The sequence below is a fragment of the Triticum dicoccoides genome, chromosome 2B (assembly GCF_002162155.2).
Source record: "Triticum dicoccoides isolate Atlit2015 ecotype Zavitan chromosome 2B, WEW_v2.0, whole genome shotgun sequence".
Lineage (NCBI taxonomy): Eukaryota > Viridiplantae > Streptophyta > Magnoliopsida > Poales > Poaceae > Triticum > Triticum dicoccoides.
This window is the reverse complement of record NC_041383.1, coordinates 706,056,798-706,069,368: the sequence shown is the minus strand read 5'-3', so window position 1 is coordinate 706,069,368 and position 12,571 is coordinate 706,056,798. Positions and strand designations below refer to the sequence as shown.

The window sequence follows — 12,571 nt, the reverse complement described above, 5'->3', positions numbered from 1 at the left end:
ATCGCCCGCTCCGGTCCATCTTCCTCACCATGGAAGCCTCCAAGCCGTCCCCTAGAATATGCTCTTTTACGGGTCGGCTACGCGGGGTCTGCTCGGCCGCAGCCCGCGTCGACCCGTAAATCCATTTTTCAGCAAACTGTAAACGCGTTTTGCTGGTCGGTATTATACGGGGTCTGCTAGAGATGCTCTTAGGAAGCTGTAATGGAATGGGCAACATTGTGCTACATGTACGGTAGCTAATCCAACCGCTGGAGCTGTTTTGCCTTGGACTTTGATGGTGGGATATGTTAAATCGTCTGCATTTTGTCTGTCCAGCGCCATGCATGCAGCACTGCTCTTTCCTAATAGCATCTTTCTAACAGGCGCGCAACGCGTGGCGTGCTAAAAAAATATTTACAACACGGAAATTGCAGCTTTTTGCGCGCTGGAGAGCACTAGCTCCAGCGGCCGCTGCAAAATATTACACGCGTGAACCGCTCCAACAAGCGCTACAAAAAATCAGCGCGCGGGAGCAACCATAATACGTACGAACGATATTTGAAACAACATATAGATGAAATTCAACGATACAAATGGCATAGTTCAACCAAACAACACAAACTAGTCCATAAAATTAAAATAGATAAAAACTACGGTGAAACTACTTCGATTCGTTCTCATCATCCTGACTGGTGTCGTCCGACGTATCAAGAAACACATCTTCCCACTGAGGATTGTTGTCATCAAAGAATGACGCATGTCCCAGTTCGCACTGCGATATCGCCAATGCCTTCCACCGACGCTTGTCCGCCCATTCCTCGCGCCGCTTTGCCCTCCTCTCCGCCCAGAAGGCATTCTCATTGGCGACGTCCTGCGGGTAGCGATGGCGCCACTCCGCCATGGCTTGCTCGTCCACCTCAGTGATGAGGAGGCGGCGCTGCCACCTACGGTGTTCCTGACGGTCGGCGTCGGTTACTAGCTGCGGTGGAGGCGCGAGTTCCTACACCTACTCGCACGTCCACAAATCGTCGAAGTTCATCTGCGAACGTGTCCACGAGAGGCGCAACGCCGCCGCGTCGTACACGCGGGCGGCCTCGTGTGCGGTCTCGAGCATCCCGAGACCGAGACGCGCGCCATCGGAGCGGATCTCCGCTTAGAACACGCCGGAAGGGCGGACGCGGACGCCGAGGTAGCCGGAGCTGCTCCAGCGGCGCTGCGGCATGTCGACGGCGGGGGAGAGTGTGTCGGGAGAAGGGCGCAGCAGCGGCAGCGGGGCGCTGGGTCAGAGGAAGAAGAGGGCGGCGGGGGAAGAAGGGGCGGCGGGGCTCAATTGTGCGGTTGACGGCTCGGGCGCGCGCGTTTTATAAAGCGCGCCTGACCCGCGCGCCCGCTGGAGCGCGCTAAACCAGCTGTTTCCGGCGCACGCGCGATATTTATTGCCGTTGTTGGAGATGCTTGTAGGTTTTCCAGAAGCACAAAGACACAACACCCAACGCAGCGGCCCCACCTGCAGCACCCAGCGCGCATAATCCAACGTCCCAAATTTACAGCCCTGCAGCCCGCGCACACACCCGTGTGCTAAAGTTTTTTTTAAGCGCGCACTACTTTACAAAAACGCTAGTTTTTAACACGTGAGACACTTTCGGGACGCGTGTTTGAGATGCTCTATGGAAGACCAAGCAGCAGCAGGAGATTCGTCCTCGATTATATATGGATGAAGCAGCAGCGGGAGATTCGTCCTCGATTATATATGGATGAAGCGATGAGCTATCACGTCATTTTGAGCCTGGGTCCTTGAGAGAACTGTTTCCTTAGCCTAGCCTAGTGTAGAAATCGTGTTGGGACTTGGGAGTAAAGTGCATGTATTGTCCCGTTTTCAGTTGGCCCGTGTGCACTTTTATTGTCAGCGTCTCATATTTCCCGGGTGACCGACAAATAATGCATTATACTACTTCCTCCGTTTTAAAATATAGTGCGTCTGCGCTTTCTGAGATTTAACTTTGACCATAAATTTAACCAACGAAATCGACTACGGCGGGAGCAAAAAATATATAACTGAAAACTTCTTTTGAATACGAATTCACTGATATAATTTTTGTTCCCGCCGCAGTTAGTCTCGTTGATTAAATTTATCATTAACGTTGAAGCATGAGAACCGAGGACGCACTATATTTTGAAATCGAAGGGAGTACAAGCCAACTGGTAGGAAAGTATCGTAGCAGGAGTATAAATCAAGGACAACGCGCATAGACGCTACAACTCGCATAAGCTAGCTAGTAGTACATTACACACGTTAGCATGGCAGCGCTCGTCCAACTAGAAGACAAGCTCGCCATGAGCAGCGACGAGTTGCTCGAAGCTCAGTTGGAGCTGTACCACCACGGCCTCGCCTTCGTCAAGTCGCTGGCGCTCAAGGCCGCCATCGACCTCGGCATCCCCGATGCCATCCACAGCCGCGGCGGGGGCGGCGCCACCCCTTCCGAGCTCGCCACGGACACCGGCATCCACCCGACGAAGCTCCCCAACCTTCGCCGGCTCATGCGAGTGCTTACCACCTCCGGTGTCTTCTCTGTCTCTGGCTCCGGCGACGCCGCATGCTACAAGCTCACCCGCGTGTCTCGTCTCCTCGTCTCGGGCGGCCTGTCCCGCATGGTGGTAGGGTTCCTTTACCCGCACTATGTGGCGGCGCTCTCAGACATGCGCCAGTGGTTCACCGACGAGCGGGCGACGGCCATGTCGCTCTTCGAGGTGGCAAATGGGCGCACGTTGTGGGAGATGGCCGCGTCGGACCCCACGACCGGCACCGCTTTCCAGGCTGCCATGGACGCCGACAGCCGCTTTACTGTGAAGAACCTCCTCACGGAGTGCGGAGCAAGCGTGTTGAGGGCCGTGAGGGGCTCGCTAGTGGACGTCGGCGGCGGCCATGGTGCCACGGCGGCTGCCGTCGCAAGTGCGTTCCCACATCTCAAGTGCAGCGTGCTGGATCTCCCTCACGTCGTCGCTTCTGCTCCGGCCCATGAAAGCGTGACATTCGTCGCCGGCGATATGTTTGAGTACATCCCACCCGCCGACGTTGTTCTACTCAAGGTACGTGTACTCCCCAACTCAAATACAAAGCATATTAGGTTTTTACTCGCACAGTACCCATGAGATGCCTTCTCCATTGATTTGGAATCATATGGGTACTCCCTGTGCCCACAAATAGCCTCTAATCTTGGTTTAGTCAAAATAAAAATTTCTAAAGTTTGATCAAACCTATATAAAAAAATGTCAACATCTACTCCTTCTTTCCTAAATATAAGGTTTTTTAGAGATTTCAATATAGACTACGTACAGAGCAAAATGAGTGACTACACTCTAAAATGTGTGTATATACATCCGTATGTAGTCTTTATTGAAATCACTAAAAAGGCTTAAATTTAGAATCGGAGGGCAATGTAGCGAAAGATTAATTATAAAATATATTTTTATACTGCATGAATTATTATATTATAAAATTAAGTATTTATTTCGATACATTTGGTCAAACTTTATGAAATTTAACTTTAAGTAATTACAGACGGAGGAAGTATTTTTTTGATGAACCATCACAAGTTTAACCTTACTAGTAAAGAACATTATCTAGATTCCTATAATTGAAAAATACTTTTTATGGTTAATTTTGACTTCGTCACGAGACTCTATACTAGTCCTGTTGTTCCTCTAGATGTATAAATTCCGGGCAAACTTAAACAGCGTGAGGTTTAACCGAGTTTATTTAAACAACTATATGTTGATATTTTTTTAACTAAACTTGGTTAAACTTAATATTGAATGTGGATTTAAAAAAGATTTATACATATATTAAAAGAGGAAGCGTATTGAGCAATAATGTAATTGTTGGCTATAGATTTGTACTAACGAGACCTAATAGGGAATAATTATATTTTTAAACGAAGGAAGTAACCAATGTGGCTACAGAATTAGTAGCATGTATTTACTCCATGATTTTATACGTAGTATAGATAACTCGGGTGATGTTGTAGTGGATTTTGCATGACTGGAAAGATGAAGATTGTGTGAAGATATTGCGACGATGCAAGGAAGCAATCCCATCAAGGGACGCAGGAGGAAAGGTGATAATCATCGATGCTGTGGTTGGGTCTGCAAGCTCGTCGCAGGGAATCATCTCCAAAGAGACTGAGGTTTTGTTCGATGTCTACATCATGAACATCGATGGAATTGAGCGAGAGGACTACGAGTGGAAGAAGATTTTCTTTGAAGCCGGATTCACTGACTATAAGATTACACCAACCAAGGGGCTTCGACAAATTATTGAACTCTATCCATAAGACCATGACGTGGATGAATACACGCTCGTCCTACGAGTCAACATTTCTAGACCAGGCTACGATAACACATATGTATTTCAATTGAGATAGAAAGTGGTCTACATTATCATGAAAAATTCAATGACTCGCTGCTGCCTTTTTATTTGTAATAAAGACAGGCTTGTGTATTACACTATCTCATATGCGTTGTATCAAGTTTTCGACAGTTTCATCAAATTTCAAATATGTAACTTGAAGCAAATCATTTAAGGTTTATGAAGTTTCAGATATGAAACATCATGACATACTATATACTTACTCTCCTGACAGATACTTAATGAAATTCTCTAAAAGTTGGTTGCACAAAATCCCACAGCAAGCAATACAGATTATTTTGATAAAATAAATGTTCTGTTTTGCAAATATGATAGCAATCAATATACCTTGCCATCTTTTCTCCAATGAAAAACTGGTTCAAAATCCATGGTATAGGTTCTCCAAAAAAGACACCCAGAGGGATATTGGTATCAAATTATATTGTAAATATTCATAGAACACTATGGTTTTCCCAAAAAAATGAGTTATTGGATATTTTGTTGCATTCTGATGCAATGAATGTTGTGGTCTTAAAAACTGGAATACTCTCCCAAACTATAGTTTTATTTTGCCAAGACGGATCAAGATTAAGAAGAGAAATGAAACAAGATGTGGACTAGATATTCAAGGCGGGAAGGAGACCCTCACCTCGGTGCATTTCCCCCTCGGGTCAGACCACCTCATGCGCAACCTCGAGCAATGCTACACCTACATAGCAATTCCTACGTGATTTACGTAATGGATTCAATGTTTGGTTAGAGGAAATCAGAGGAGTGGGGCCACTTGCGTTGAATTTAGGGGGTGAAGAGTTTAGTTAAGGCAAATTACGTAACCACCGTGCACCACCCCTCACCTCCCCGGAGTTCCCCGTCCTGCGGAGGGAAAGGTACATATAAGTCAATTGAGTATTATTCCCGTAAGACAAAAATGCATGCAAGTTGGCACCAGAGTTACCTTAGTTTCTTCAGCGACGACTCAACTGGAGCGGGGACAGACTTCTTCTTCTTCTTCGAGCCCCGCAAGGCAAGCAGGAGCATTGTCGCACCATCGCATGAGCCTCGACCCGGCTGGCGTGCGCTAAGAGGGGTGGCGTGGTGTTGCCTTGTTGAGTCTTTTGTAGGGGAACGTGCTACACAATAAAAATCTATGCTACACAATCACACCTAGGGCCTACAAAAGCCCATGGCGCCCCATGTGGCCCCTCATGGACCCACGAGGGGACGTCATCTCGTGATGGTCCTTCACACTTTTCTTCCACAAATAAAATTCTGGATTTTTCGGATGTCTCCGGAACCCATTCCGGTGACCCCTTCTGGAACCATACGTAACACTTTTGCAACTATCTGAAACCCTTTTGGTGCTGTTTTAACTAATTTCTCATTTTTCTCCGATAATCAGGAATAGAATCCGTTAAGCGTGTGACCCTACAGGTTCGAAAATAAGCGTACATGACCCGGAACCCCTTCCGATCAATAGTTAACAGTGGGATCTGGACACCCGTATTAAATCCCGCATATTCATGAAGTTCTCGAGCGAACCTTTGTTTACGAATACCATTCCCTTTGCTTCACGGTACCTTTATGAAACCCAAGGATAGATTATCAGCATCCCTGTGGTCATCTCCTTGATTACTATACTGGTTATCCTCATTATCGATTTCATTCTCTTTACTCGTGTTCGTGTTCCGGTATCCCGTGATCATAATCACAAGTGTCTGGCTAGACAATAATGACATCATAACACTGAATGGGCCCAGAGAGTATCTTTCTATCGTGAGAGGAGCAAATCATAGTCTTGAACTATCGCTACCGAGACATATGTTTCCGGTATACCCGTAAGTCACCTTTATTCACATCCATTTACGGAGTGACATGTGCAAACCCCCAAATATCCATCCAGCATGTTGATATGCAATATTCTCATGGTCTAAGAAACAATGCAAACGTGAATAAGTTATATCAAGTACCAATAACATAACAATGATGATATTTCTCGGTAATTCATAAGTTGGGTCTATCCAACTATGTTGTTATCATGACAACGATGCTCTCACATATTGATAGCATCCTTGCTACATTAACAATGCTCATGATCAGAAAAACGAGATCATCGTTAACATATGACACTAGTAGAAAAACGACCCCTAGTCCCGGTTCGTCAGGGACCTTTAGTCCTGGTTCTGTAACCGACACTAAAGGATGGGGACTAAAGGTCCCCCCCTTAGTCCCGGTTCAACACGACCCGGGACCAAAGGCTCACCACATGGGACGAGCCCGTGCCGGGGGCTGGGGGACCTTCGGGACTAAAGGATTTTTTTGATTTTTTTTAAAAGATGATTTTTCTAATTTTTAAATTTCTAAATTATTTGACGATTTAATCTCTAATCACCTCTCATCATTGCTCAAGTGTGGAGCACTCATTTCAAATCGTCTAACTGTTGGGGAACGTAGCAGAAATTCAAAATTTTCCTACGCGTCACCAAGATCTATCTATGGAGAAACCAGCTACGAGTAGAAGGAGAGTGCATCTACATACCCTTGTAGATCGCTAAGCGGAAGCGTTCAAGTGAACGGGGTTGATGGAGTCGTACTCGTCGTGATTCAGATCACCGATGATCTAGTGCCGAACGGACAGCACCTCCGCGTTCAACACACGTACAGCTCGACGATGTCTCCCACGCCTTGATCCAGCAAGGAGAGAGGGAGAGGTTGAGGAAGACTCCATCCAGCAGCAGCACAACGGCGTGGTGGTGATGGAGGAGTGTGGCAATCCTGCAGGGCTTCGCCAAGCACCTACGGGAGAGGAGGAGGTGTCACGGGAGGGAGGGAGGCGCCAAGGGCTCAGGTATGGATGCCCTCCCTCCCCTCCACTATATATAGGGGCAGGGGAGAGGGGGGAGGCGCAGCCTTGCCCCTTCCTCCAAGGAAGGGGTGCGGCTAAGAGGGGGGGAGGAGTCCATCCTCCCCAAGGCACCTCGGAGGTGCCTTCCCCCTTTAGGACTCTCCCCTTTTTCCTATATCTTGGCGCATGGGCTTCTAGGGGCTGGTGCCCTTGGCCCATTTAGGCCAAGGCGCACCCCCTACAGCCCATGTAGCCCCCCGGGGCAGGTGGCCCCACCCGGTGGGCCCCCGGGACCCTTCCGGTGGTCCCGGTACAATATCGATGACCCCGAAACTTGTCCCGATGGCCGAAACAGGACTTCCTATATATAAATATTTACCTCCGGACCATTCCGGAACTCCTCGTGACGTCCAGGATCTCATCCGGGACTCTGAACAACATTCGGTAACCACATACAAACTTCCTTTATAACCCTAGCGTCATCGAACCTTAAGTGTGTAGACCCTACGGGTTCGGGAGACATGCAGACATGACCGAGACGTTCTCCGGTCAATAACCAACAGCGGGATCTGGATACCCATGATGGCTCCCACATGTTCCACGATGATCTCATCGGATGAACCACGATGTCAAGGACTTAATCAATCCCGTATTCAATTCCCTTTGTCTATCGGTATGTTACTTGCCCGAGATTCGATCGTCGGTATCCAATACCTTGTTCAATCTCGTTACCGGCAAGTCACTTTACTCGTTCCGTAACACATCATCCCGTGATCAACTCCTTGGTCACATTGCGCATATGATGATGTCCTACCGAGTGGGCCCAGAGATACCTCTCCGTTTACACGGAGTGACAAATCCCAGTCTCGATCCGCATAAAACAATAGATACTTTCGGAGATACCTGTAGTGCACCTTTATAGTCACCCAGTTACGTTGTGACGTTTGATACACCCAAAGCACTCCTACGGTATCCAGGAGTTACACGCTCTCATCGTCGAAGGAAGAGATACTTGACATTGGCAAAGCTCTAGCAAATGAACTACACGATCTTTTGTGCTAGTCTTAGGATTGGGTCTTGTCCATCACATCATTCTCCTAATGATGTGATCCCGTTATCAACGACATCCAATGTCCATAGCCAGGAAACCATGACTATCTGTTGATCACAACGAGCTAGTCAACTAGAGGCTCACTAGGGACATATTGTGGTCTATGTATTCACACGTGTATTACGATTTCCGGATAATACAGTTATAGCATGAATAGAAGACAATTATCATGAACAAGGAAATATAATAATAATACTTTTATTATTGCCTCTAGGGCATATTTCCAACAGTCTCCCACTTGCACTAGAGTCAATAATCTAGTTCACATCGCCATGTGATTAACACTCACAGGTCACATCGCCATGTGACTAATACCCAAGAGTTTACTAGAGTCAGTAGTCTAGTTCACATCACTATGTGATTAACACTCAATGAGTTTTATGTTTGATCATGTTGCTTGTGAGAGAGGTTTTAGTCTACGGGTCTGAACCTTTCAGATCCGTGTGTGCTTTACAAATCTCTATGTCATCTCCTAGATGCAGCTACCACGCTCTATTTGGAGCTATTCCAAACAATTGTTCTACTTGGAGCTATTCTAAATTATTGCTCCATTATATGTATCCGGTCTCTCTACTCAGAGCTATCCGGATAGGTGTCAAGCTTGCATCGTCGTAACCTTTACGACGAACTCTTTTACCACCTCCATAATCGAGAAAATTCCTTAGTCCACTAGTTACTAAGGATAACTTTGACCGCTGTCCTGTGAGCCATTCTTGGATCACTCTTGTACCCCTTGACTGACTCATGGCAAGGCACACTTCAGGTGCAGTACACAGCATAGCATACTGAAGAGCCTACGTCTTAAGCATAGGGGACGACCTTCGTCCTTTTTCTCTATTCTGCCGTGGTCGAGCTTTAAGTCTTAACTTCGTACCTTACAACTCAGGCAAGAACTCCTTCTTTGACTGGTCCATCTTGAACACCTTCAAGATCATGTCAAGGTATGTGCTCATTTGAAAGTATTATTAAGCATTTTGATCTATCCTTATAGATCTTGATGCTCAATGTTCAAGTAGCTTAATCCAGGCTTTCCATTGAAAAACACCTTTCAAATAACCCTATATGCTTTCTAGAAATTCTACATCATTTCTGATCATCAATATGTCAACAACATATACTCATCAGAAATTCTATAGTGCTCCCACTCACTTCTTTGGAAATACAAGTTTCTCATAAACTTTGCACAAACCCAAAATCTTTGATCATCATCAAAGCATACATTCCAACTCCGAGATGCTCACTCCAGTCCTTAGAAGGATTGCTGGAGCTTTGCATACTTATTAGCATCTTTCGGGATTGACAAAACCTTCCGGTTGTATCACATACAACCTTTCCTCAATAAAATCGTCGAGGAAACAATGTTTTGACATCCTATCTGCAAGATTTCATAAATAATGCAGTAATCGCTAATATAATTTCAACAGACTCTTAGCATCGCTACGAGTGAGAAAATCTCATCGTAGTCAACTCCTTGAACTTGTCGGAAAACATCTTAACGACAAGTCGAGCTTTCTTAATGGTGACATTTACCATCATTGTCCGTCTTCCTTTTGAAATCCATCTGTACTCATTAGCCTTACGACCATCGAGCCGTTCTGCCAAAGTCTACACTTTGTTTTCATACATGGATCCTCTCTCGGATTTTATGGCCTCAAGCCATTTATCGGAATCCTGGCCCACCATCGCTTCTCCATAGCTCGTAGGTTCATTGTTGTCTAGCAACATGACTTCCAAGACAGGATTACCGTACCACTCTGAAGTAGCACGTATCCTTGTCACCCTACGAGGCACGGCAGTGATTTGATCCGAAACTTCATGATCAATATCATAAGCTTCCACTTCAATTGGTGTAGGTGCCACGGGAACAACTTCCTGTGCCCTGCTACACACTGGTTGAAGTGATGGTTCAATAACCTCATCAAGTCTCCACCATCCTCCCACTCAACTCTTTCGAGAGAAACCTTTCCTCGAGAAAGGACCCGATTGTAGAAACAATTCATATTGCTTTCGGATCTGAATTAGGAGGTATACCCAACTGTTTTGGGTGTCCTATGAAGATGTATTTTATCCGCTTTGGGTTCGAGCTTAATCCTGAAACTTTTTCACATAAGCATCGCAGCCCCAAACCTTTAAGAAACGACAACTTAGGTTTCTCCAAACGGTGTCGTCTCAACGGAATTACGTGGTGCCCTATTTAAAGTGAATGTGGTTGTCTCTAATGTCTAACCCATGAACAATAGTGGTAATTCGATAAGAGACATCATGGTATGCATCATATCCAATAGGGTGCAACTATGATGTTCGGACACACCATCACATTATGGTGTTCCAGGCGGTATTAATTGCGAAACAATTTCCACAATGTCTTAATTGTGTGCCAAAACTCGTAACTCAGATATTCATCTCTATGATCATATCATAGACATTTTATCCTCTTGTCACAATGATCTGCTACTTCACTCTGAAATTACTTGAACCATTCAATAATTCAGACTTGTGTTTCATCAAGTAAATATACTCAACATTTACTCGAATCATCTGTGAAGTAAGAACATAATGATATTCACTGCATGCCTCAGCACTCATTCGACTGCACACATCAAAATGTGTTGCTTCCAACAAGTTGCTATCTTGTTCCATTTTACTAAAACCGAGGCTTTTCAGTCATCCTGCCTATGTGGTATGATTTGCATATCTCAAGTGATTCAAAATCAAGTGAGTTCAAATGGTCCATTTGCATGGAGTTTCTTCATGCATATATACCAATAGACATGGTTCGCATGTCTCAAACTTTTCAAAAACGAGCGAGTCCAAAGATCCATCAACATGGAGCTTCTTCATGCGTTTTATACCATTATGACTTACATGGCAGTGCCACAAGTAAGTGGTACTATCATTACTATCTTATATCTTTTGGCATGAACATGTGTATCACTACGATCGAGATTCAATAAACCATTCAGGTTTAATACTAATCTTGATGGTAGAGGGAGCGTGCGATGTTTGATCACATCAAACTTGGAAACACTTCCAACACATATCGTCAGCTCTCCTTTTAGCTAGTCTCCGTTTATTCCGTAGCCTTTTATTTCGAGTTACTAACACTTAGCAACCGAACCGGTATCTAATACCCTAGTGCTACTAGGAGTACTAGTAAAGTACACATTAACATAATGTATATCCAATATACTTCTATCGACTTTGCCAGCCTTCTCATCTACCAAGTATCTAGGGTAATTCTGCTCCAGCGGCTATTCCCCTTATCACAGAAGCACTTAGTCTCGGGTTTGGGTTCAACCTCGGGTTTCTTCACTGGTCAGCAGCTGATTTGCCGTTTCATGAAGTATCCCTTCTTGCCCTTGCCCTTCTTGTAACTAGTGGTTTCACCAACCATCAACAATTGATGCTCCTTCTTGATTTCTACTTTCGCGGTGTCAAACATCGCGAATACTTCAAAGGATCATCATATCTATCCCTGATATGTTATAGTTCATCACGAAGCTCTAGCAGCTTGGTGGCAATGACTTTGGGGAAACATCACTATCTCATCTGGAAGATCAACTCCCACTCGATTCAAGTGATTGTTGCACTCAGACAATCTGAGCACAAGCTCAACGATTGAGCTTTTCTTCCTGAGTTTGCAGGCTAAGAAAATCGTCGGAGGTCTTATACCTCTTGACGTGGGCACGAGCCTGAAATCCCAATTTCAGCCTTCGAAACATCTCATATGTTCCGCGACGTTTCGAAAACGTCTTTGGTGCCTCTACTTAAACCATTTAACTGAACTATCACGTAGTTATCAAAACGTGTATGTTCGATGTTCGCAACATCGACAAACGACGTTTGGGGTTCAGCACACTGAGCGGTGCATTAAGGACATAAGCTTTCTACTGTCCGCATAATTGCTACTTTCAACTTTCAAACTATATTTTCTCTAGGAACATATCTAAAACAATAGAACTATAGCGTGAACTACGACATAATTTGCAAAAAGTCTTTTGACTATGTTCAGGATAATTAAGTTCATCTTATGAACTCCCACTTAGATAGACATCCCTCTGGTCATCTAAGTGATCACATGATCCGAGTCAACTAGGCCGTGTCCGATCATCACGTGAGACGGACTAGTCATCATCGGTGAACATCTTCATGTTGATCGTATCTACTATACGACTCATGCTCGACCTTTCGGTCTCCGTGTTCCGAGGCCATGTCTGCACATGCTAGGCTCGTC

General features: G+C 45.3%; 1 protein-coding gene across 1 annotated transcript; it reads left to right on the top strand.

Moving 5' to 3' along the window:
- The first annotated feature begins 2,277 nt into the window (after positions 1 to 2,277).
- Positions 2,278 to 4,440, top strand: LOC119368409 (acetylserotonin O-methyltransferase 2-like). The gene is made up of 2 exons (XM_037633683.1): positions 2,278 to 3,066; positions 4,005 to 4,440. Exons 1-2 carry the CDS (start codon positions 2,278 to 2,280, stop codon positions 4,308 to 4,310), a joined length of 1,095 nt encoding a protein of 364 aa, XP_037489580.1. The 3' UTR covers positions 4,311 to 4,440.
- The last annotated feature ends 8,131 nt before the right edge of the window (positions 4,441 to 12,571 follow it).